The 27,752-nt window shown below is 36.6% G+C and overlaps 1 protein-coding gene across 10 annotated transcripts in view; it reads left to right on the top strand.

Annotated features, from left to right (window-relative positions):
- Positions 1-27,752, top strand: part of PIAS2 (protein inhibitor of activated STAT 2) — a 99,598-nt gene that overhangs the window by 62,536 nt on the left and 9,310 nt on the right. For 3 of the 10 annotated variants that reach the window (XM_066353413.1, XM_066353411.1, XM_066353415.1), the window contains 5 exons: positions 305-438; positions 1,951-2,119; positions 9,153-9,292; positions 15,569-15,606; positions 18,250-20,180. In XM_066353413.1, coding sequence (XP_066209510.1) covers positions 305-438; positions 1,951-2,119; positions 9,153-9,292; positions 15,569-15,606; positions 18,250-18,432 — 664 coding nt within the window. In that variant the 3' untranslated portion in view covers positions 18,433-20,180. The other 7 variants (XM_066353419.1, XM_066353416.1, XM_066353418.1 and 4 more) reach the window with 7 other exon arrangements.

A 27,752-nucleotide genomic window follows, 5' to 3' on the forward strand; every position in this document is an offset into this window, starting at 1 on the left:
TGTGTTGAAGGTTTTTTTTTTATTGCTAATCTCAGTTAAGAAACCCTAAGTTTCTGTTCCTTTTTAGCCACTAATTTTTTAGATGACTCAGTAAGTCATTTAATTCTTTTATTGCCCATTAAAGATATAAAACCTAGGAGGAAGGGAGTATAATAGTTGCCCTAATGTCTGAAGTATTGAAATACTAAGACAAACAAAGTCAGATAGCACTACATTTGTCTCCAAGGTAATAAATATTTTTTTGTTACAGTTTCACCTTTGAACAAAACCACTCATTACATTTATATACTTAATTGGTTTGTAGGCTTTTTATGGAAATTCTCAATGACTGTTCTGATGTGGATGAGATCAAATTCCAAGAAGATGGCTCTTGGTGTCCAATGAGACCGAAGAAAGAAGCAATGAAAGTATCCAGCCAGCCGTGTACAAAAATAGAAAGTATGTGCAGAATGGCAGCAGAGAGCCAAGTAGTGAGATTCCTGTAGCATTATCCTTCTCGCTAATGTTGGCCAGTAGAAATACATTTGGAGCTCAGTTTACTAACTTTGTCTTTCATCATCTCTTACATACGTAATTTTCCCCAACTGATTTTTATTCTTTTCTTTAGAAATGTGCCAAAGTTTATACCATCTTATAATCATTCTTTTTATTGTTATTTTTCATATGTAAATGAAACAATCATCTAAAATTGTGTTAATATATGTTTTGGTTTTTTACAAAGTGAAAATTTATAAATGACATTTCTATAGACAGTTTTTCAGAATTGTTTTTAGAGTATCTGTTGAGGGAACCCCAAGTGAAGGTATGGTTAGAGAAGCTACATCACCCATTAATGGAGGGTAGAGGGAGGTGGTCACAGGTTAATTGCTAAAATCTGGGAAGGTATTTTACCATTGCCTTGGTTACTTAGGATATGTACTCAGCCTTCAGCTCTCTGCATCTAATCACACTGAGTAAGGGGGAAACTAAGGGCCCTTTGAGTAATTGAAACCCATAGGTGAACTTAGGTTCTTTTTGTCTGACATAGTCTGCTTACTGCTTTGAGTTTTGTGTTGACTTTATTTGATGTTGTAACAGTGTACTGGATAATAGGTATTCGAGTAAGAAGAAAGGAAAAGTAAAGGATTAATGTCAGTGTTAATCATTCTCCTGTGATTGTTTAGTGAACCTATGGGTGGAATGATCCAAGTTTCCTGCATCTCTGAGAAAAATAGTGATTTAGTTGGTTAGTTGCGGCTGCTTTTGCATTATCAACCAGCATTCATTTGCTGCTAAATAGATTGAAAGACATGATATGCATTCTGTGAAATGGTGCACTAACATACAGTGTATGAGACTGTCATCGTGGACAGAAAGGAGAAACTAGGTGATTAGAAGATATCGATAAGAAAAGTTTTAAGTGAATAACGAGTGAAAAGTTGGGAGTTTTTTTATGGTGAACATTTTTGTCAAGTTCTGGCTTATGGTGAAGAGCCTATATAGATAATCTTTGACAAGAGCACCATTGCTTCCAGAATAGAAGTATCTGATTATCACTGAACTCGACCACATGTCTGTAAATTCAGTTATTGAAACCATGTATTCTTGTTCATGATTGGAAATCAGCTTCTTAACTCCAGACGTCTGTCTGTAAAATCACTGCTGGCGGAGACAGCATGAGCAGCAGGATGTGCATAAATCCGTTGGTCTTAAAAGGGAGATAAGTAAGAGCATGCTTGAAGGAGGCTTTTGGCTCTCTCTCAAGGCATAGAGCTCATCCTGTCTCCCCAGGTTAGTAGTCATTTTACAGACAAGATGTCTGGGGTTAGGGAGTTGGTCTCTTTCCATTGGATGGAGTATGTGGCTTTACTGGCTGTGTGTTCTCCTAGGGGTGCTGCACAGTTAAGACTCCTTTGGCTAGAGTTTGTGTCACATCTTTGAGTTTCTTTTTTTCCTGTTTCCTACATGCAGGTTCAAGTGTCCTCAGTAAGCCTTGTGCAGTGACTGTAGCCAATGAGGCATGCAAGAAGAAAATCGATGTTATTGACCTAACAATAGAAAGCTCTTCTGATGAAGAAGACCCTCCTGCCAAACGGAAGTGCATCTTTATGTCAGAAACACAAAGCAGCCCAACCAAAGGGTTTGTTATTTTATAGTTCACTACTGTTCATTACACTTGGAACTGTTACTGAGATAGGTTTGTACAATAAATGTCTCTTGGAGAGTTGAATAATCATAGAAGGCTATTTTAATTTGCCTTTTGTTCAGTTGAAATATTTTCAATATTTTAATGAAAAGATTCCCGTCTTTGGGAAGTGAGAGTTGAAATTTTCTCATCTGTAAGGATTTCATATAAGTAGCAAATTTGGCATCTCAGACCAACAGACTGAGAATTAGAAATCTTAACGTGTGGATTCCAGTTTTGATACCATTGTTTACTCATTCTGTGATATTGGATGAAATACTTAACTTACTTGAGCCTTCTTTTACTGTTCTGTAAAATGAAGTTAAAAAATGCCTACCTCATGAGGTTATTTTCAGGTTTCCCATCCAAGTACTAGCCAGGTCCGACCCTGTGTAGCTTCCAAGATCAGACAAGATCGGGCACGTTCAGGGTGATACGGCCATAGACTATTTTCAGGTTTCAATACGGTAATGAAAGAGTGTCAGGCACATGGTAGTTTTTCAATAAACATTGATTGTCTTCCCTTTCACCCTCTCCAGGGCAAAATATGAGCAAGTTAAATGCCTTCTGGCATGTATACTTTATGATTGATCTGGCAGAAGCCATTGCTGACTATAATAAGTGACAGGTTTGAGTATTTTGCAATAGGTATTTCTTAGAGATTTTGAAACCTGCAAGAGAGTAGCAGAAGGTTCTTTTTTTTCTCTCTCTCTTTGTATTTTTCTGAAATGGGAAGCGAGGAGGCAGAGAGACAGACTTCCACATGTGCCCAACCAGGATCCCCTTGCAAGCCCACTAGGGGGCGATGCTCTGCCCATCTGGGGCATTGTTCCATTGCAACCAGAGCCGTCCTAGCGCCTGAGGTAGAGGCCACAGAGCCATCCTCAGTGCCTGGGCCAACTTTGCTCCAGTGTAGCCTTGGCTGCAGGAGGGGAAGAGAGAGACAGAAAGGAGAAGGGGAAAGGTGGAGAAGCAGATGGGCGCTTCTCCTGTGTGCCTTGGCCAGGAATTGAACCCGGAACTCCCACACGCTAGGCCAACTCTACCACTGAGCCAACTGACCAGGGCAATCAGAAGGTACTTTTGACATCCCATGAACACATCCTTTCAAACTTGAGTGTTCTAGTGTTGTCTGTTTGGTCTCTCAGTGTACTTATTTTTTCTAATGGCTTTATTGGGGGTATAATTTACATAACATAAAATGCTTCCATCTTGCCTGACCAGGCGGTGGCGCAGTGGATGGAGCGTCAGACTGGTATGTAGAGGACCCAGATTCGAGACCCCGAGGTTACCAGCTTGAATGTGGGCTCATCTGGTTTGAGCAAAAAAAGCCCACCAGCTTGAGCCCAAGGTCGCTGGCTCCAGCAAGGGGTCACTTGGTCTGCTGAAGGCCCGCGGTCAAGGCACATACGAGAAAGCAATCAATGAACAACTAAGGTGTTGCCAAGCGCAATGAAAAACTAATAATTGATGCTTCTCATCTCTCTCTGTTCCTGTCTGTCTGTCCCTGTCTCTCCCTCTCTCTGACTCACTCTCTGTCTCTGTAAAAAATAAATTAAAAAAAAAATGCTTCCATCTTTAGTATTCAGTTGCACAATTCACTGATTTTAGTCGCTTCCATAGAGTTGTAAGATCATCATCACAGTTCACTTACAAGATATTTCTAATACCCAGTAAACTCCTTTTAATGTGCATTTGCAGTTAATCCCCATTCACAACTCAGATCTAAGCAACCATTGATCGTCTTTTCACCTCTATAAATTTGCCTGTTCTAGACATTTTACATAAATGAGATTATTCTCAGTGTATTTTCACAACATTCTTGTTTTATAGTTTCTTTTGAAACAAGGAAAATGAAATGAAACCTTTGGTGCTGCCTTTTTCACTACTGAAATTCTTCTATTTCCAGATATGTTTTACACATCTTAGGGTGTATATATTTTTTATCTATTTAATCAGATTTTTTTTTAAGTGGGACAAAAGACGAAAAAGTATTTCAGTTGAGTTTTATCTGGATGTTGATCATTTCTTTTTTCAATTTGGGTTGGCATTTCTATTATTTAAACAAAAAATGAAAAATGTAGTACCTGTCAGAAGAAACTGGCACCTTAATTTAAGATTTTTAGAAAATCTCTGATTTTTTTTTTACATTAAAAGATAATTTACTCTGTCTCTCTCCTCTTTCTCTCTCTCTAAAAAAAAATAAATAAATAATTTAAAATATTATGCCCCTGCCTGACCAGGCGGTTGCGCAGTGGATAGAGCGTCAGACTGGGATGAGGAAGACCCAGGTTCGAGACCCCAAGGTCACCAGCTTGAGCGTGGGCTCATCTGGTTTGAGCAAAAGCTCACCAGGTTAGACCCAAGGTCACTGGCTCAAGCAAGGGGTTACTTGGTCTGCTGAAGGCCCACAGTCAAGGCACATATGAGAAAGCAATCAATGAACAACTAAGACATTGCAACACGCAATGAAAAACTAATGATTGATGCTTCTCATCTCTCCGTTCCTGTCTGTCTGTCCCTGTCTATCCCTCTCTCTGACTCTGTCTCTGAAAAAAACATATATATATATTCCCCTATTTCCCTGGAAATTGAATGTCGATTTGTCATTAATGTGGAAGTATTTTAAAGATGGGGAAAAAGAATAGACATAAATATGTATTTCTGTGGATTAAGGATCATTAGGAATTGGTTGCAAAAATTAGTCTTTATAAAAATATTTTTATGATCATAAAGTGGGAGAGAGTACACGGTGAATTTTGGGCTTATGGATAAAAATTCAAATTATTGCCTGACGTGTAGTAGGTCAGTGGAAGTTGCCAGTTCAAAACCCTAAGCTTGGCTAGTTAAAGCAGATAATGAGAAGCAAATACTACTACTACAAGTTGATGCTTCTTCCTCCTTCCTCCCAACCCCTTCTCTTTTCTCACTAAGACCAAGATATTAAAAACTAAAAAAACATTCAAGTTATTGAATTGGTAACCTATTTTTAGGTATTTAAGTTTGGACCCTGTATGATAAATTTAAAGCTCTAATACCTAGTCTAGAATACTAATATTCACAGTCTTAGCAGCATTCTAGCAACTTAACTTTGTGCTGTAATATTATACATAAAGTTTAAAAATTTAAAAATACGTGGCTACACAGTAATAGTGTATAGATAAATATGCCTGTGTGTTTGCCAGTTCTATGAGTAGGCAGTAATAAATGGTAAAAGGTTTTAAAGAATTGTTATTACTTTATGGCATCACACTTCTATACTCATAATTTCACTAGGCATAGCTGTTTACATTTCTCCAAATACTGTTATTTTGTATCTATAAATACATCTATATTTTTGCATAGGTATTAGAATCATTCACCTTTTTTAATGTAGTCCTTATGATGATTATGAATAAAACAAAAAAATATACTATATCAATACATAATTTGATAATCCTAACAAATGACTTTTTACTCATTCTTTATAAAGTTGAATTTGTGTTAATGGTTGCAAATTCAGGTAGGTAATAGGAATTAACCTATACAAATGGTTTAGCTTTTCAGATGTTTGCTGAGGTTTCAGATGTTGATTTAATTATTTAATTTTTTTCTTTTTTGTATTTTTCTGGAGAAGCGAGGAGGCAGAGAGACAGACTCCCGCATATACTGGACCAGGATCCACCTGGCAAGCCTACTAGGGGGCAATGCTCTGCACATCTGGGGCGTTGCTCTGTTGCAACCAGAGCCATTCTAGTGCCTGAGGTGGAGGCCATGGAGCCATCCCCAGCGCCCAGGGCCAACTTGGTCCAATGGAGCCTTGACTACAAGAGGGGAAGAGAGAGAGAAAGAGGAAGAAGAGAGGGAAGGGTGGGGAAGCAGATGGGCGCTTCTTCTGTGTGCCCTGACTGGTAATCGAACCCATATGCTGGGCCTATGTTCTACCACTGAGCCAACCGGCCAGGGCCTGATTTAATAATTTTTCCCTCACTGGATTCTGACATTTTCATATGATTGTGCCAGTCAGTATTTTGTGTTAGAAAAAGAAGGAAAGTTAACTAATCATTTGAAGTAAGGTTTCCTGTTAGGAGCAACACATATGCAATAATTAGACATGACTATGGTGACAGTGTGTTGGGACATTGATCTGACATCTCTACAGATAGAAATCAAGGGACGGGGGAAGTAAAGTGAGTTTTGTTGTTGTTTACTGTAAATATGATCCAAGTTGAGTGGTCATTCAGGTTCAAGACAAAAGAAAATCTCTAGTGTGAGATACCAAAAGAGGGAGGCAGGAAGAAGGCAGGCATGGTTTTTTCTTATGAATCTAAATATTTTCTTTTAGTTTCTTTCTGTCAGAGAAAAAGTGATACAGTAAAATGTGCTTTTAAGTAGGAACTTTTTAAAAATAAATTTATTCATATATGTGTATGTGTATATACAGGGTGAGGCATAAAAAGATTTATAGTCTCAAGCATATCATATTTCTTGTGTCTCCTAAATGGATGTTTTTAAGATTTCTGAACTCTGACCTATGTTACGCATTTTTTTTTTGAGAAGAACTCATTTGCAAGCAGTCATGTATGTACTTGGATGACTCCATTTTTCACATTTTGCAATGACATCCATGTTTTTATATAGTACAGAATAAAAAACTATGCTTTCAGGGATCATTTCTATAGTTTGTTACTACAGAATAACTACTAGACTGGATCCTTATATAATAATGCATATTAATTTTAGAAGGATTCCAGTGTCTAAATAGGTTGTGATTGTTTTAAGTGATTTGAGATTTAAATTAAGGTTATAAAAGAGTTTTGTTGTTTATAAAGTATGAAGAATATCATGCAACTATGTCATCAGTTATTGTTAACTAATATTTAGTAATCTGAGCAATAACAGGAAGTGTTTCAACCAAGAGAAAGGACATCTAGATGTCTTAGTTGTCGTCTCAGTGTAGCTTTGTGACCATTGTCCTACTTCTAATTTTCTGTCGATTTTACTTTCTTCATCTCTGCTGTGGTCCCTTCCAGTTACAGACTTCTGAGCCTCTCATTAAGCTTGCCACTTTCTGGCAGTGTTGTGGGATGCTAACCTAATGTCTTCGTGTCCCCAGTTCCCTGGCCCTTTTATTTAATAAAGTTTTATTTTTCAAAATGTGCAGTTGGTGAGATCTGTGAGTACATTTTTACTAGCAGTTAGCACTTCCCTACTCTTGGTGTTTCTAATGAACATTTTTGAACTCTCCACCTTGAAACCAGTTTAAAAAGTCTTTTACTAAGGAGTTTCTGTAGGGTTGGGTTGCCCTGGCCAGGGAACTGCGAATCTTCAGTCTCAGAGACAGCAGCTTGGGTTATAAGCTTATAGTTGGGAACTTCCGTGCAGAATTGTCATGTATGGCTTTGTCAAACAAGACTAGATTATTGTGTTTGTTCCAAACTTTGCCTTTGGACCAGCTCTTTTTGGCCTTGCCTCTAGTCTTCATGTTTCTTGGCCGATTGGACTTATCTTTTTGTCATCCTTGGGTGACATTGCGAAGTTCGTAGAGCAGCTGTTACCAGTGCAATTACCCTAAGATGTCAGACACAAAGCTGACCACCATCAGCCATAGGGTCCATAATGGTGCTTAGTTTCTTCTGTGCATTAAAGATGTTTTTCTCGTGAAGTTCTAAATGTTTACCCTGAGCAAAAATGAAGGTTAAATAGGAGAAGGCAAAATTGTCTGAACTTTTTAAAAAATATGTTTAATTATACTGCTTCTTGAAATTATAAAGTCACTCTGTGTGTCACTGCAGTTTACACAGGAGGCAGCTATCATAGTCTCTTCCTGGTGCCTCAGTTGCTTCTTCAGCCTGTAGGCTGAGTCCCTGCACCAGAGGACAAGGGGCATTGTTTGCAGGGTGCATCAGTCCCTGGAGTTTAGCCCTCACCGCTGGTGGGTGCCGGGTCATACCTGGGCAGACCAAGTCCATGCTGCGATGGTCATGAGGAACTAGCCCGATGGAATACAGACATGACATAGGTCAGTGCATGGCAGAGTGAGTGCTGGGGCAATGCCTCAATCAAGTGCTCATTGCTAGTCTGCCTAATGATTCTGCGACTTCCTCCCTCTGTAGTTTTATAACTTCATTTTTCATATAATATTTTAAATAAAATCTTAGAGTTCCATTAAACTCTAATAGTAGTTAAAAAGAAATTGTATAATTATATGTTCATGTTGTGTGTATATAATACCATTTATAAAATTAAGTGTTTAATTTCAAAGCCATAAACCCTCTTAGAAGAGTAGATGGTATCATGGTACCCAACATTTTTATTTTTAGATCCTATATCTTAATTCCTGAATAGTTATTTTTTTATTGGTTTTGTGTGTGTGTGTAATAAAAAGCTTTATTTAGCACAGCGGATCCCGCTCAACGATGATCTCTAATCCCAAGGACAGAGGCCAGGGAAGTCACTGAATAGTCATTTTTAATTTCTGAATGCAGCATATTGTCATCAGGTTGGCAGGCTTTAGGACTGGCTTTCTTTGCTTAGGTGATTCCTAGATACTAGTGCTAATAATTAACACAATTCAAATTAGAATGGAAGAAATTCTGGTCGAACCATAGAAAGTAGCTTTATTCATAAAGTTGCCCTGATTTATATCAATTCTTAGGACTCCTCTATTTTTATTTCTAAATTTCTTTATAGATAAACTAATTATATCCACATGTTACATTAATAAATGCATATGCAAAGGATATTTCTCTTTGTCACTGAACATTTTCTGTACTACTTCAGCACTGTACCTTATGCTTTAATGCTGACTTACTCTTATGTCCCAGCTTCTGTTGACAGCCCACCACATGCGTGCATGTTAAAATGAAGACTGTTTAATAAAAGAGGAGAGTAGAGTGGAGTGCTAAAACTTAGTGAACTTACCGCTGAGAATGCCCAGTAGTACAGCCCTTCTCTCTTGTGAACTAACAGCCAGATTGTTTGTAATTTCCCATGCTATTTAAAACAGGGTTCTCATGTATCAGCCATCTTCTGTAAGGGTGCCCAGTGTGACTTCGGTTGATCCCGCTGCTATTCAGCCTTCATTAACAGACTACTCAGTACCATTCCACCACACGCCAATATCAAGCATGTCATCAGATTTGCCAGGTATGTGAAGAGTTATTTTGTTTTGTTTTTTTTAATCAAGTTTTATCATTTATTTTTTATCTTAATTTGTGGAGCAAATAGAGTCCTAAAATGTTAAGTAGAAATGCTAAGGAAATTTGAAAACCTTATGTAAAGATAATATCTGTTTTAATATCATATTTAATTACTATCATTTTAACTATAGAACAATCTATATATGGATTCCTGATGATAGAAAATATAGTAGGATAGTAAGAAATTTCTGTAGAATTTATTTTCCTTCATAGAGAATTGGTACTCAAAGATTTTTTTTATTATTATTATGCAAGCTTCACAGGTTACAGGGAGAGAGTATTTTTCACAGGTTAGGGAGAGAGAATATTTTATCATACTCTTCTTGCAAGTCCATCACAACTTCAGAATATACTGGTTAACTCTGAGTGAGTGTTTGCTTACAGCTTTACCCTGTGGGTTTTTTTCTCCTTGAAAAATAGGATCTACCAGCTGTTTCCCTGGAGCACTGCTTAACATTTGGGGATATCTTTTATATGTATGTTAACTCATCATTTAAAAACTTTAAGGCTACTTGAATTACCTTAGTATCAAGACTTGTGCAACTAAAGCCATATTATAAGTTTAAACTCTCTCCCCCAACTCTTCTTTCTTTTCTAAGAGCAGTTGATTTTGCAGGTATATTTTGTCTATCAAATGTGTGCAAGTTAGAGCCCAGTGCCTCTTATATATATATATAATTTCCCTTCTCCCTGAAGGATGCTTTTAGTGTAATACAATTCCCTCCTCTGGGGTTTTTTTTTTCCCCCCCTCCTCTGGTTTTAATTTTTTCTAGATTTCTCAGGTTAATTTTGTTCTATGATTTATTCTTATTCCTCTTAGTGAAGTCTTACTTTAAGAACAATATATATTCTATTGCACAAAATTAGTGTTGTTTGAAACAGTTGATAATTGTATAATCTGGATCAAACCAAATTAAATTTAATGGAAAAGAATAGACTAAAAATAGTAGCCTTTAAAAAAACTTTAAATACTTTTTGCTCATTAAATATTGAGTTGGCAAGAAAGTATTTTCGGTTGTCACAGCGTAATTGTTTTGAAGGACTTCTGTCAGTGTGATGGTACTTTCCTTTGGACATTTGATATCAGTCACATTTAGGTTACTTTAGAAGCAGGTTGTGTGTAATTTTGTTGTAGCTGTTAGTTTACGGTCTATTTTAACATGGAGTGCAGAAACAAACATTTTTGGCATATTTTACTTTTTTATTTTCGTTACGGAAAGAAAGCTGCTGAGCCTCACAAAAGGGTATGTGAAGTTTGTGGTGTTCATTGCATAACAAATGTACGTGTCAGAATTGGTTTAAAAAAATCTGTTCTGGAGATTTTTCACTCAAAGATGGCCAACATTCTAGTCATCCTACTGAGGTTGATGATGACCAAATCAAAGCCCTAATTGAAGAGAATTGCCATATAACTGTACGAGAGATTGCAGAGAGGTTCAATGTGTCGCACACAACAATTGAAAATTACTTAAAATGTCTTGGACTTGCCAAGAAGTTTGATATTTGAGTTCCACATTAATTGAAAGAGATTCACTTAACACAATGAATCAATATTTGCGATTTGCATCTCAAGCACAATGAAAGCGACCCTTTTATGAAAAGAATCATCACTGGTGATGAAAAATGGGTCATCTACAGTAACATCATTGAAAACAATCATGGTTCAAGTGTTAGGAACTAGCATAAACCACATCTATAGCTGAATTGCATAAAAAGGTCATGCTGTCAATTTGGTGGGACTACAAAAGTACTGTGTGTTTTGAGCTGCTTCCAAGAAACCAATCAATTCAGATGTTTACTGTCAACAACTAATGAAACGGGATGAATCAAAGAAAAATGGCCAGAATTGGCAAATCACCAAGGAATTGTATTCCATCATGATAATGCAAAGCCTCACACATCTTTAGTAACTTGTGGGAAATTATTGGAGCTTGGTTGGGAAGTGATGTTGCATCCCCCACACAGCCCTGACCTGGCACCATCTGATTACCATTTTTTTTTGAAGTTTGCAAAACTCTTTGGTAAAACTTGCACAAATGATGATGACCTTAAATCGCACTTGGTTCATTTTTTTGCTGATAAGGACCAAATTTCTATGAGCACGGAATCATGAAGCTTTAAGAAAGACGGCAAAAGGTCATTGAACAAAGTGGAAAATATATAATTGGTTAAATTTTATTCTTTTGTATAAAAAAGTTTTATTTTACACTACAAAACCGAAATTATTTTCTTGCCAACACAATATGTTTAGTCCATATGTACTTTGGGGATTATATTAAAAAAAAAAATTTAAACCCAGCTCTCTCAGCTGTTATAAAGTATTTGCTGTATGCAAAACTTAATATTCAGGTCCATTAGAAAAACAGACACTTGGAAATTCTTAATTCCTAACTCCTGTGTTTGAAGTTTTAAGAGTGTCCACGTCTTAGTGTATGTTTTAAACAAGCCTTCCAGAAGGATTTTTTTCTGAAAATTTTGAATAAAGCCCGACCAGGCAGTGGCTCAGTGGATAGAGCATCAGACTAGGGTGCAGAGGACCCAGGTTCGAAACCTCGAGGTCGGTGGGTTGAGCATGGGATCACAGACATGACCCCATGGTCACTAGCTTGAGCCCATGGTTGCTAGCTTGAACAAGGGGTCATACACTGTGCTGTAGACCCCAGTCAAGGCACATATGAGAAAGCAATTAATGAACAACTAAAGAGCTGCAACAAAGAATTGATGCTTCTCATCTCTCTCCCTTCCTGACTGTCCCTGTCTATCCCTCTCTCTGTCTCTGACTCTCAGAAAACAAAAAAAAAGACTGTATTAAAAAATGATCCTGTAAAAAGATGATAAATGTTCTGCTTACTAACGAGACCCTGGCCATTTAGCAGTAGAATAGACACAATTCACAAATCATTTGCTCTGTTTTCAAATTATGTGATTCTGGGTGAGTTTTTACTTGGAGAATTTATAGTTTTTTCAAATTTGGGTATAAATTGAGACTTTCATAAAATGTGCAGATTTGAGAAAAATTCAATATAATATGTTAACTGTCTTTCATAAAATGCACTTCAAGCTGGTATTAAGGAACTAACACTTAATATTCAGGCTTGATATTTAGCCAGTATAAACTAATAAAGTGATACTGGTTATTAAAAACTTGAAATGCATTCTACCGATTGATAAACAGAGTAGAGTAGTATCTATTGTACATTACAAGAATGACCAATTTAGCGTCATCTGTGAATCACATAGCAGTTAGTACATCTAAATAGCTTAGTTTTTATTTTAGTTTTATTGTTAATGTGCTCTTTTATAATTAGTTTGGTTTTATTTTTGTGCATAATTTTTATGTAATTAGTCATACTGTACAAAGTTGATATTTATAAATTTAATAACATAATAAAATATTAACTAGAACACCGAGAATGGAGAGATGACAAAGTTTTAATACATTTCTTAACATTTTTTTAAAACGTCATAAACATGAATCTTCTGAATCTGCAGGGGAACAAAGAAGAAATATTAATAATGAACTGCAGCTTGGACCATCTTCTGATACTGTGCAACAGTGAATTCAAAATAAATATAAGTTGTGTTTATGGAATGGAAAACAGCTTGATTATTTCAAGAAAAAAGATGACTGCCTTATTACTAGTGATATAATGTCAGGTGTGAATGGTGCTCAAAAGCGGTGTTACTAATATTTAAAAGTGCTAAACATTTAAATATTTAATCATGTAGCAATCATGTTTTGTTAAAGTTCATGGCTCAAGTAAGGAAAATGTATTGTTATTAATAAGGCATGTAGAGTTAGTTACACATAAAGATGCATTTGAAATCTAAAAAGTACAATTTTATCAGTGTTAATAAAACAAACACTTAGAATGTACCATCAGAATTTTTAACACTACCTTCTTTTTAGTTAAAAATAATTGAGTCCATTTTCAACCGTGAAATACTTAGGAGTGCATAAATATATATCATACAACGTATTGCAATTGAAATTTATGGTGAAATAAAACAGCATTTTGATAAAGATAAAACAAGGAAGTAGCATTAGTCACTATCTATGAAACTTTAACTATTTCATATGAGTTTTAATAGTCTACTTAAAATGCAACACTGATAATGAAGTTTACTAGAAGGAATAGCATCAGGAGTATGTGATCTAATTTTAGTGATAGCATTGGGGAAAAAATAGTTTCAGTGCGAAATACATTAAAACATTATTGGATTTTGTATAGACAGCATTTGTGTAATAATGCTGGGGAGACAGCCTAGAATTTCAACGAAAATTTTAGAAAAATGGTTAGTATTTTACTATGTATTGTATATGTCACCATATGCAGTGGTTCCTGGATAATGTATTAAAAGATAGAGATCAAGGTTGTGTGTGTGGGTGTGCACACACACGCATGTGAAATAAGAATTACAGCACATCTGAAGAGCTGGGAATTGAAATAACGAAGATAGGAAGAGTCTTGGCACCTAAGTGTTTAGCCTTCAGTGCTGGGGCTGCAAAAACAGTTTGAAAATTACGTCAAGTCTGTGTGTTTATTTAAATTGAAGTTATGAAATGGGAATAGTTAAACATTGGAAAAATTAGCGTTTTTGAGTGATTTGATTTCGATACAAATATTCCAACAGTTATCGATTCTTTCTTAGCTTAATAAAAAAAGTTTGTTATTCAAGTGGACTGAGTTGTTTACAAAACATTAAAAATAATTGAACATATAAAATTAAATAAACTGTAAAAAGCAGGAGCTAGTATAAAAAGAAAATTTATACCATTTAAGCAAAATAAAATTAATAAAGTTAAGCCAATTAAATGACACACTGATAAAGTATTTTTGTGACTTAGTCAATAAAAGGGATGTTAATGTATAAAACTCTTGGAAGATATTTTAAGGGTTAGACAGATTTTGAGTTAGTGTTCAACAAAAGTAGATAATTTACTGAACATGATCATTAATGTGAAAAGAAATTGCTTGTCAAAATATGTTACCTGCTGATTACCAATTTAACGGGGAAGTTGTTGGAAAAGTTTGTTGTGATTCTCTTTGTGCATTGTTGGCTCAAATCTAGCTGTATCATATTGCTTGCGACAGACATACAAAATGGAAAATCACAATTTTTTACATGCTTTATAAATGGAATAATTGATTTCTTTTAAATGGTTGATGCCACAGCTTCTTATCACTTGATAAACATGTTTATTATACCTTATTTAGACATTATAAGGTACTAAATATACTTTAAAACTTTGAGTTATAAATTATTCTGGTTATTAAATTATATAAATACTGTTTTCAGTAATAGTTTCTATTTTGAGTAATAGTTTAGTATTTCACTCTGTATGATTGTTATTTAAGGTAACATTGAATGTCAGCAAATAAAAATTTATAGAGTTGAATAGAAATGGACCTGTCTTAGTGACTTAAACTTAGTGCGCTTTTTTTAATGTTGTAAACTAAGAAATCTAGGGGAACTGACTTGGAGATTTATTGCTAGACCTTGCAGACCTGAAGTTTTTTATTATTTATTGTTCTTTTAATGCTTCAAATGGTATTGATATTACTGGGCAACCTTTTCACCTTTCCTGTTTCTAAAGTTTAATTGGAGAATCTCACATCTTAGGTTTAGGAAATAGCATTGGCTTATAACCCAGTAAGCCTTGGTAAGATTTAGCTTGTTAGTAAGCAGAAATTACCAAGTGCTTACTTGGTGCAGAGCATGGAACTGTGTACTGCTCTTGATGTAGAGATGGGGACAGAGAATGCTTCATGAAATAGACATATGTTTAAGTGGTATTTTAGATGAAGCTCATTGTGGTATATTTCTAAAAAAATAAATGTGAAGTCTCTTAAGAACCTATGTTGTTGTTTTTTTAATGGTCTGTATCCAGATCATTATTTACCATTTTTATTTCCATTCTATTAAGTGAGGAAATGAAATGTTTGCTTTGACTAGTTCTACTTCTCCGGAAATTTTTGGGGTCTTCCCTTTAAGTCTCTGGGAAGTGATTTTTCCAAATGTTTTGTCAAGGAATATGTTCATTTTAGGGTTTGTTGTACACATTAAATATCAATGCTTCTGGTATAGGACTTTCCTATTGCAGATTGGTAAGCACTTACCCCAAATGTTTTATAGCTTATGATAAATATAAAATGGTTTTGGGAAATAATTCTTGTCTCCAAAATATGAGACAACTATTAACAAAGCATTTTTGTTTTAGGTTTGGATTTTCTTTCCCTTATTCCAGTTGATCCCCAGGTATGTATCCTGAATTTAAGCAACTAATTTGTATTTGATTATTGCTTATGTCATATAACTAAAAATGATCAGTTGCATAAAATCAGGACAGTCAACTCTCAGGTACTTAAATTGATGAAAAGAAAGTTCCTTATAAATAATTCACAGTTTTATTTTGAGAAATAAAGTTGGTATTTTTTTATTTATGATGTTTTGCCCTTAATACCTGAATTTTAAATATTTTACTTAGTTTAATAATCAATCAGCATTTATTACAAGCATCTCTGTGATTAAAATGAGGGGAAGTAGTGCTAGATCACTGGAGGTTTAACTGTACAGATTATAAAAACACTTGTTCTATACAGAGAAAAAGTTAAAGCTGATTAAAATGATTTGAATCATTATGTTGGTTCTTCCTTGTTTTTAAAGGCAATCATATTCAGACTTAGGAGGTGCCCACCCTAAAGTTGTTATAAACCAATTATTGCTGTTTTCTCAGTCAGAGATAAGGAATTCTAGTATCCCAGAGTACCAACATGAAGACTTGACAGTGAGCATAGACTCCACTGACAGGCTTATTGCAGAGAAGGGAAGGGGCAAGTGAAACAGAGGAGGCTGCTTTGAGAGATGTGGGAAAGTAGGAAAGGAATAGAGGAACAACATGGACCACCACTTCATAGGCTGCTCAGAATCAGCTAACTACAGGTCTCTGTATCTGATCACACAAACAACTCTGGAAATTTGGGCCCAAGGTAACTTGCATAAAATTTCTTCTTCTCATCAGAGTTGGCTTTGTGACATCAGTAAATTATATCTTTAGCAAAAGTATCTCTATTCTCCTAAGAAGTGGATTCTTCATGCTTACAATATTACTGATTTTTTAAAAATGAGAAGCATCCTTTTTTAAAAAGTTATCTTGGAACCTAGAGGATTCTGATTTCATAGTGCTATTTAGCATACGCAGTGTCAGGGTAACTTAATTGATGAGCCAGTAAAGGCTGAGGTTATGCCTTCAGTTTTTCTTAGAATCTTTAGATTTGTTCTACTTTTCCTCTGTATGGCCCCATTGTTCTTGTGCAGAAATGTGCTGATTACATGTACAGGATGCAGAGTTACAAGTAAATGGCTGCAACTCGAAGATTAGAAAAGGTCAAGGCAGAGAGCCTATTGCTAGCAGGACTGTAGCATTAGCGTTTATTTTACAATGAAGAAGAGTACCATTTTACTGATAGGCAGTCAAAGACTGCCTGAGAGATAGGAAAAATAAAATGTAAATTTCTGCCGTTTTTTTCCCCAGAATTCCCCCCTCCCCAGTTTTAGTAGGAAGTAGAAGATTCACTTGCTTTTAAAGAAGTTAATACTTGAGTTTAACTTTCTTTAGAACTAAGAACTGTTCCTTTTCCCTCTTAACCAATATCCTTTGAATCTCTTAGTGCATGGCATTCATTTTACTGATGAACCCACACACTTATCCATCCTAAACATTAGATTACTTTTTTTGAAAGGCAGCCTGAATTTTGGTTGTTTTACTGACTTGAGCGGCTTAAACCTGTGGCTGTCGTTCATGTATCTTTTTGAAGATCATGTAAAAAAATGTTGGCCGGACAGGTGGTTGAAAACCACTGGTCTAAATAACCTCAGTTTTAAATACCTGTTCTGTAATTTAGTATATCTAATGATAGTTGACTATAGAATTGATAATATTGATCAGCTATCTTGATCTTCTTTTATACAATCTGAAGATAAACTTAGGACATCTCTTGTATACACTGGACCTCACTTATTTTACTAAAGGCAGTGCAGTTTCTCATAAAATATTTTATCGTGATACAAAATAAAGCTTTTAGTTCTTGTCTCTATTCCTCTTGGTCACTATTAGAGTATTAAACTCAGGTTTGAATTTAAGGATCAGTAACCAAGCTGGTAAGGGAACAAAATATGAACTCTTGGGGAGGGGTGCCAAGGAAGCATCACAAGGAAGCTTTGATTAGCCTTCCTTTAAGATTTATTCTAAAATTTTTTGAATATATGAGATAATTCTGTTCTGAACACTCTATGGTAGTTAACTACTATCTAGTCTTTATTTGAGAATGAGTGACATCCTTGTAATTACACAAGTATTGTTACATGTATGTACAGAGGACTCAGGTGCTGCTGTTTAGCTGATCAATCTTAACATTATTCCTAAACAGTTTGATTGATACTTAATTTGGAAGAATTCCTGAATTTTATATTAATATTTTTGCTTAATTAGTATTTTTCCTTAATATCATTAAAAATAAGTATTTACTAGCTTTTTGCAGTGTATTTTAAGACTAGTGTAAATACATTTAGTGAACAAAATTTTTAGACTAATTTTGAGTCATTGTGGGACCAATATTTACTATTAAAAATTGTTGACATTTTCATAATTGTTCTTATATATTTGGATAATAAACAAATTGTACAAGTTTTGAGAGAATCAGGAATATGCTACATTTGCTAAATAATGTAAACTAGCTAAATTCAAGCCACCTTCCATCCAAAGATGAGAAAGTTTGAGAAATTTTAGAATCCCATTGGGATTGAAACATGTGGCTCTCACTTATGCATATCTAACAATTTTTAGTCTCTGTTTGAAGTCAATGTAGCCTCTTCCTCATCGGCATCATTATTTGTTTCAAGCAGTACTGTCCTCCTATGTTTTTGGATAGTCTCACCTCACCCTTAACAGCAAGCAGTACGTCTGTCACCACCACCAGCCCCCATGAAAGCAGTACTCACGTTAGTTCATCCAGCAGCAGGAGTGAGACAGGGGTCATAACCAGCAGTGGAAGTAACATTCCTGACATCATCTCATTGGACTAAAGGAGGACTCACTTGATTCTAGGAATCATTCGGTAAAACTGCTCTTTCTTGGATCTCTGGTCCATGGAAGCAATTTTTTGGTAACAGTTACTTTGATATTTATTGAAACGTCAAATGGATTCTTTCGCTTTCTGAGAGGTGAACACAGATGAATGCAGCAAGAACCAAGTGACACACAGGATTTTTCTTATTCCTGCTGACTCGGAGCATCAGATGCATTCAGCCACAACTGTATCTTCTTGAGAGATGGATTACAATTTCATGTTACTGGATGGATTCTACAAATCAGTTAAACATTTTTTGTTGTAATAAACAGCAATAAAGTTATGTAAATGTTCAAGTAAACTTTTTTCTAATTAAAAAAATGTAATCAATGATTTTAAAATGACAGCAATTTTGTTTAACCTAATGTGAAGGAAAAATATAAGGAAAGGAACGTTTGCCAAGTGAGTCCTTACCATGAAGATTTCTTCTATTTCGTTGAAGTGACGAAGTCTTGATAAGTGGCCTGAGCTTCACTTGATCTTAGCCAAAAGCCCAGAAGACCAAAGCTTGGGTTCCACTTTCCTTCTGCAGGCCCACCTTCCTTCCTGAGTCCATCAAAGAAAAATGGCCTTTGTGTTACATGTTTTTCTTTGGTTGTCACTTTCACTTTGAAACTGTTTGCTTCTGGATACAGAGAAAACTAGGATCTGGCTGCCTTTTCTTAGCGAGTATGTTGAAAAACACTATGCAAATTTGACCATGACATAATGTGTTATTTTTGGTAATTGAACATTCTCATTCTAGAGATGTCTTTAAATTGGGGGCTTGCTTTCTTAAAAAAAGAAATTCTGTGCAGCTGTAGAAGGAAATGTTTTTGGGGTAAGGTAGCTGGAATGTTTGTAAGAATTTTGTTCATACTGTCCAGAAATATTGAGAGCTTGGAGGCAGTGGAAGAACCGATTTAGGGGGAGGTGGAAATAACAAAGTTTAGTTTATTCCTGAGAACTTCTTTTGCTTATTTACTTTATAGACTAATATTCAATCCTTTGTTGAAACTTTTCAAATTTTAGTATTACTGACCATGAAAATAAATTTTAGATCTCTGATCATATTTAAAGAAAAAGCAAATAGCAAGAGATAGGGACGGCATCAGATTTCCTTTTCCTTGTTAAAGAGAAAGCTTTCCTGAAACCACAAAAGACAAAACAGAATTAAAAATGTTTGAGTTGAAGTGAGGAAGAGGTTAAGAGGGTGGGCCTGAACCCCACTTTGAAATCACTGTTGTATAGTATGTGATTTTAAATCCCTCAGGCAACTTTTACCCTTAGAGAAGCATTTTCATCCAAATTTAATATTTTCTTTTGCTTCATGGAATGGCTTCGTAAATAATTTTTGAGTTCTCAAGTGGTTAAAACTTTCCCATTGTTTAGCTTTCTCTTCCTAAGCTGTCTCTACTTGAAAGAAAACCTGTTAGTAAAATGACTAATCTGATTCTCAGGCTGAGTGCCCAGATGAAGAGTACCACTTTCAGTTAGAGTAGGGACACATCACTTGAGGGTTGGTGTGGCTACAGGGGGCTGATTGGTCAGTGCTTGGCTCAAGTTTTCATGGCCTCTGTGTACCTTTTGTACTATTTAAGTTCATGTGATTTTCTCTGTCATTCCTTCTTTGGCTACATCATCACCTTAATGTATCACCCTTCTTGGAGAGCTGCTTATTATTAAAAATGTGGAAAATAAACTTCTTGCAGTAGTTGCGCCATAGTTGCCAGTTCTGTCTTGTCATTTCCAATCCATGTTACAGTCCTTTGGTCCAGATACAGTATTTATAGTAAAAACTTATTTTGCTGCTTTAAATATAGTTGCAATTTCTGTTAACTCTGTAATCAGATAGAAAAAGTAACCTGATTTGTGTGGTATAATTTGTTAATAAATGATGTATATTTGTTACCATTTTGTTACCCTTCAGATTCTCAGAGACTACTACCCCTTCCCAATTTAACCGACACTTTTATAAGGTAAATGAAAAGATTACTAGAAATCAGTTGATTTACTTGGTTCTTGTAATGGATATCTCTGTGCTTTAATAGTGATTTGTTTCCTTTTTAGTATTTTGTTTTTTTTGTTGTTTTTTTAACAGACAGAGTCAGAGAGAGGGATAGATAGGGACAGATAGACAGGAACAGAGAGAGATGAGAAGCATCAATCATCAGTTTTTCGTTGTGACACCTTAGTTGTTCATTGATTGCTCTCTCATATGTGCCTTGACCATGGGCCTTCAGCAGACCGAGTAACCCCTTGCTCAAGCCAGCCACCTTGGGTCCAAGCTGGTGAGCTTTTGCTCAAACCAGATGAGCCCGCGCTCAAGCTGGCGACCTCGGGGTCTCGAACCTGGGTCCCCCGTATCCCAGTCAGGCGCTCTATTCACTGCGCCACGGCCTGGTCAGGCCTTTTCAGTATTTTATATGAACAGTTGTGTTCATTTTTTGGTGCTTTCCACTTAAATTACTTAAATTTTTTAAATTTATCTCATGAAGGTGACTTAACATTTTTAAAAAATCACTTTTAAGTTTATAATCTTAAAATTGGGGGTTTTCTGTATGTATCTTTGAAGGTGAGCACTTTTCTTTATGCCTTAGGCCCCATGACAACTGCGTGGTTAGTAAGCCATTATTCTTTTTCTTCAGTATGGTCACTCGGTATTTTTACCAAGACCTTGACTTTTTAGGAGCTGATTTTGCTAGACCAGATTTTATGTTTAACCAGGTATAGTACAGTTTCAGAAGAGGTTGTCTTAGCTGTTGTTTAGATGTCAACCCACCGGTGATTATGTGGATGGATTGTCTTGTTTAAGGAAAGGATCTGCAGTTACTAGTCTCTTACAAACACCTGTCATCCTTTTTTTTTTATCTTTATTCCTACAGAAATGGTAGCGATGTTTCTTGCTTTAGTAACTCCTGTCATTGGTGCTGAATACATTTCACATCTACGGTCTGCTTACATTCACTGACTTTGTGACACTAGGATTTTACTGTCACTTCTGCCCAGAAGGTATAAATATCTTGGCACCTGTCCTAGGACAAGTATAAAGCCTTATGAAACAGTAGAGGTGAATTTATATAGCATTTATCTAATGTTGAAGGAAAGCTAGAGTGAAAAACCATGATTAGAGCTTGTGAGTATAAATAAGTTGATCCATAACTTAGAATAAAACAAGATTTTCCTAGGGTAGAATCTTAAGGAATTTGAATACTGCCTTTCAGATGAAATGTTCCACAGAGACAGTTCTGACTTTGAGATGCACACCTTTAAGACGTTCTGCCTTCAGACCAATCCCGACACTCCGATTTAGTGTCTATTTCTCTTCTGCCAATAAAGTCTTTAGTTCCATTTTGTCTTTAAATAAATCGATTTTTACAAAGCATTAGTTTAATTCTCAGGTATGGTGTTCATTTTTCTCTAGTCCCCATTAGTAAAAAGGCTGTTTATTATGTTGGAGGGTTTCTTTTTTTAGTAAACACTTTATTTTCCTAATTTTTTCATCTTGAAAAATGTAGAGCAGTGTGCCATTTAAACGTGGGTTTGACATTGTGTTTTAGTGACGCTGGATCTATGTGGTGGGAGAACTTGGAGTTATCATTTAGATGGGTGATTGATGATTCAGTCTCACTCTGATTCACCATCATTTTGCTACAGTCTTACATAAAGCATGATGAAACTTGTGGAAAAAGACTTCAAGAATTTCTCTGCCTTTTTAGGAGTCTAATGCAACTGTCAAGTAAATGACTGGTTTGTAAGCTTTTTTGTTGTCGTTGCTAGGAACCACACCAATTCCTAGCAGAAACAAATAAAGCTATATAAAAATGCCTATTCTTTAATGCTTGCCTAACACTAATGTTTTTGTTTTTGTTTATGTCAGTATTCATCTCATAATGGAAAATTTAGATAACAAAAAAGTATAAAGAAATATAATGCCCATAATTCTATGGGAAGGGGGAGCACTTTAGTATTTTTGTATATTTCTTTCCAGTCTTACCTACTTTGTGCTTGTTTTTACATACAGTTTTATTCATTCTCAGTGTAATTTATATCTTGGTCTTTTTCTCATTCTGAAGACATTCCATATCATTAAAAGCTGTGTCAATTTTTATTAATTGCATGATATTTTATACTATGTATATGCCACAATCCATATTACTTTCCCCCATTGGACATTTTTAAACATTTTATTTATTCATTGATTTTGTTGATTCTTATATGTGCCCTGACTGGAGATCAAACCCACAACCTTGGTGCATTGGGACACACTAACCAACTGAGCTACCCAGCCAGGTCGCTTTGTGCATAAATTTTTCCTTAGGAAAAATTTCTAGAGGTGAATTTCTGGGTCAGGGATATGAACACTTTTGTAGGTCTTGCTTCATGTCACCTTTTCAAGTGGATATACTAATTTATATTCCAACCATGTGACATGTGAAGAGCTCTCTGACTGTATTCTCCAAGAACATGCACAATTTATCTCTGTGCAGGTATTGAACTAAGACCCTCTTCCGTTCTGACCCTGCTGGGGTGAGGTAACTGATTTGTAGGTAATTAGCAGAGATTTTCCTGGGCTGTCTCAGTTTCAAGTATGTCTGGCATGTTCCACAGAAACCTGTTTATAGATACTCCAGTGATTTTTCACATAGCTTTATTTGCACTGTGAAGTAGCCTATTGCCATACTTCATTTTCCAGTCTTAGTTAGAAAATATTGACACTCCAAAAAAATTTTTTTGTGCCTCGGCCCAGCCCTCAGTAGCCAGCTCTCTTTTTCCTCTTCCTGTAGGCTCCATTTTGGCCTTTCTGGGCTCCCTGAAGCCAGTAGGATCTGAGCCAAAGGCAGTCCAACCCAAATGAAATGTGGTAAGGCTAATGCAACAGCTGGACCAAACTTGCATATTTCACTTTTTATTCTTTAAGTTTACAGTCAGATCTTGGTGTTCTAAAGGCAACTGCGGGAAAGAAAGATGTTCAGATGTTGAAGGTGTGTCATTTTTTTGATTGGCACATCACATTATTTCCCAACTACTTTTTATTCCTGAGTGGCTTTTAAAACATAACCTTGAATTCTAAAAGCTTAACTCTTTTAAATGAAGAAGAGTGTTAGAAAATAGACTATCCTCTTATTTTGACCATCAAACTATTCAACAGATATTTATTCAGTATGTTTTATAAGTGTGTGTGGAATACAGTAGTATAAATTATCTGTTCCCAGACTTCAAAGGGCTTATTAACCAAGTTATCAAAACTCAAGAATTCTTACCTAACAGTGTACTAAGAACTTCACAAAAACGTCTCATTCCTTACAATAGCACTTCAAAGGAAAGTGGTATTGTCCCCATTTTATGAATGAAACATATTTAAGTAATTAGTTTAGCAGTGGACTTGGGAGTCTGCAGTAAACTGAACCTAAAATCCTTTTGACTAAGTTGAAATGGCATTAATTAGGTGTGCTATTTAGGAGACTGATATGACTGATATTAGGATTTAGACATAAAACTGAAAATTGATTGCAGACATGGCCACAGTAGTAAAGAAACAAATGAAGACTGTAGCCATTTTAAAGGATACCAGTATGTTATGGGCTGAGCTTATTTCTCAAGCCTGAGCAACCAGGGTAATTGTGCTATTTACAGAGACGGGAGCCAGTTAGAATAGACATGAGTCTTTCAGGGGAGACAATGGTGAATTTGATAGTAACCATGAAGTTTCAGAAAGGCATCCATGAAACATCTTTTTGCTGCAGTGTGTGTGTGTGTGAGAGAGAGAGAGAGACACGGAGACAGGGACAGATAGGAAGGGAGATGAGAAGCATCAATTCATTGTGGCACCGTAGTAGTTCATTGATTGTTTTCACATCTGTGCCTTGATTATGGGACTACAGCAGACCAAGTGACCCTTTGCTCAAACCAGATGAGCCTGCACTCAACCCAGCAACCTTGGTGTTTCGAACCTGGGGCCTCTGCGTCCCAGTCCAATGCTCTATCCGCTGTGCCACTGCCTGTCGGGCTGCTGCAGTCTTTTAAGAAGTGCAAAGTTTCATTGTCCATTTTCACCTTCACTTGTCTCCATTCTGTGTATATTCTGGTCACTCCCAGTTGACCACCCATCGTCTCTTCTCCCTAAACCATGTGCAACGGCATCTCAACCTTTTCATTTTTCTCTTTCTTGCCTTGCCATAACAAATTTGGTTGTCACCTGAAGTGCTACCATGTCCTGCAGCTCTGTAAGGTGCGGTCTGTGTTCACATTCCACTATCTCAAGAGGTGGTAATTGCTGCCCTTTCTATCATAATTTCTAAATTTCTCCCAAAGCTTCTGATGAAAGTCTGCCCCATTTGCAGCCCATGCCAAGAGGTTACACTATCAGCTGCTCTTAACAAGTAACCTGGTCACTCCCTTTGACTTGCTGAAGTCTTCACTTCCTGGCTCGTGGTGGTATTATCAGTGTCTTTGTTCTTATGAAGGTCCGCTTACCAGTTTGGCTGTGAAATTGTTGGTTATCCTACCTCCAACATTTTCTTCCACCAAAACTCCCGCCATTTTTACCACTGGTTTATTTTTGTACTTCTTGTCCAACTTAGACTGCTCCTTCATCATCACAGCCATGAATATATCCTCGGACCCCACCCTCAGAGTCACCTGACAGTCCTTTCACTTGACATTGTATGGCAGTGGGTCCCCAACCCCTGGGCTGTGGACTGGTACCGGTCCGTGGGCCATTTGGTATACCGGTCCGCAGAGAAAGAATAAATAACAATTTTTCCATTTTATTTATATTTAAGTCTGAACGATGTATTATTTTTAAAGAAATGACCAGATTCCCTCTGTTATATCCATCTAAGACTCACTCTTGATGCTTGTCTCTGTCACGTGATACATTTATCTGTCCCACCCTAAAGGCCGGTCCATGAAAATATTTTCTGACGTTAACCAGTCCGTGGCCCAAAAAAGGTTGGGGACCACTGTTGTATGGTACTTTTGCCCATTCTCACCAATTATTACACATCCCACTTTTTCCATAAGGAGACCCAGTGTGTCAGCATGATTTCTCTCCACCCATGCTCACCTTCATCCTTTATTCCAATTTCAGAGGATGGTGTAGGTCTTTGACTCTTCAGGACCTTTCTGATCTGATTTTTTTCCTTTCCTTCATGTCTTTCACCTCTACAGCTGTTTGTTAAAAAAGTCTCAGTCATCAAGTTTTTGAGATCTGTTATGTGCCAGGCATTGAACGGGCACTTGGAACACCAGTTGGGTAGGTACTTCCCATCAAAGTTGTTCTCCAGGAGAATATGTGGAGGAGTGAAATAGGACATTAAAATGCCACAGTAGAAGGCTACGTGGAGGGTGCAACACTAGCACAGAGATGAAGCAACTAATGGATTTCATGGAAGTAACAGACAAGAGGAAAAAGAGCTGATTGGAAGTTTGTCAAGGGGGGACTGAAAATTTTCACAATGGCTGGGAATTTGCTCAGGAGTATTAAGTATGTAAGAAGAAGAACCTTGTAAAGCAGAAAGCATTGAAGAGTTCTCAGTCATTAATAGTAATGAACATTTGGATTTGGTATGATCATCTTCATTTTATAAGTGCAGAAACATTCTGAGGGTAAGTTATTTGCATAAATGGGGAGCCAGGCTTCAAACCCAGTTCATAACCACGAAAGAGGCCTTTTTTGATCAATCTATTTTAAAACTAGGCATTTCCTAACAATCCCTGTCTCATCACTTTATATCCTATATGGCACTAATTACAACCTGTGTTTATTTTATGTATTGGTTCATTGTGTAGTTTCCCCTTCTAGATTGTAAGCTTCATGAAGGCAGGAGCGTTATCTTATTTCACTTGTGCATCCCAGAGCCTAACGTGGTGTGGTGCATAGTAGGTGCTCAATAAATATTTGTGAATGAAAAAACGATGGGGAACTGTATTTAACTCATGCTGTCTGTGGAAGTCATTTACTACTTGAGTAGCAAGTTTTCACCAAAGAGAGCAAAACAACAGACATGTTTGGGACAGATGATGGTAAAAGGTGTTAGGGAGTTGGGAGGAAGTCAGTGGAATGACCTAGACCAAGATTGTGAAGGGCAAGGCCTGGCAGTGGGGAATTGGTAGGGCAGTACACACGGGGGTTGATGGGTGAGTACGTGTTAAATCTGAAAGCTTCTGACCCCTTGTAGACCCAGCTTACTGTATATATAAGGCTGGGGGAATTCTGCATGTAGTCTGAATACCAAAGACCACTCAATAAGGTCAGGTACTCTACACCGAGTCACACAATACAGTTGTAGTATAAAGATTCTAATTTATCACTAGTCTCAAGGCTAACTGCTTGACCCGAGTTGTTACTGGACACAGTATTTTGGATCTGGAACAAGAATTGAAACTGATGTTTCTGAAAGTCACGCCATGTGCCATTAGATGATCTACAGACTTGTCCTGCGACACGTGTACAGTACTGAAACCATGAAGTACAACAGCTAATCCAGAGAGATTGGCAAGTAAGGAATGGTGAGTTAGAAAGTGAACACAGAGATGAGAAGTGTGTGGTGTCACAGAGGCCAAGAGTAGAGTATTTCAGGAGAGTAGTCAGTGAAGCTTCTAATATGAAATAAAAGTTTTTAAAAGATTTTAATGAAACACCATTATTTGAGTGAATCTACCTGATCTTGATGTCAACAACCTATGACCCATTGCTTTTCATCCCATTGATTTAAGATGTAGCCCATTAAAGCATAGAAGAGTGAATATACGTCTTAGAATTTAACAATTACGGTAATCTACATCTTCCTTGGCTTTCCTAACCATGCCATACCTTGTAATTTTCTCAAGAACGATTTCTTAGAAGTGAAGGTTGCATCCAGGTTGTAATGGGATGAGGACTGCAAAGTAATGGGGTGGGCAGATAAGGACAACTCAAACGGGCTGTGATGAAGGGAAGGGTTGTAACAATGAAACTGGTTGAGAGAATAGTTAAGGACGGGAGCACCTTGAGCCTCGTGTTTAGATACTAATTAGATAGTGGGAAGAAATCAGTGGGAGGTGAAAATGCAGGGAGTGTGGGAGGGGCCGAGATCATTGTCACACTTAGGTTCTTGAGCAGGAGGGTGCAGTTGGGGTCCATATCAGAGGCACATGAAGGGATGGGAATGGACACAGGTGTGTGTTGTTTGCATAGCAAAAGTTAAAGTTTTCATCTAAGGGTTTTGCTTTCATTTCTGACAGCCAAGTGATGTGGCCAGTTCCAGAAGTCGGGAGGGGGTGAGGACAGAGGTACAAAGACAGCAGAGATAG

Source organism: Saccopteryx leptura, chromosome 11 (genome assembly GCF_036850995.1).
Source record: "Saccopteryx leptura isolate mSacLep1 chromosome 11, mSacLep1_pri_phased_curated, whole genome shotgun sequence".
Lineage (NCBI taxonomy): Eukaryota > Metazoa > Chordata > Mammalia > Chiroptera > Emballonuridae > Saccopteryx > Saccopteryx leptura.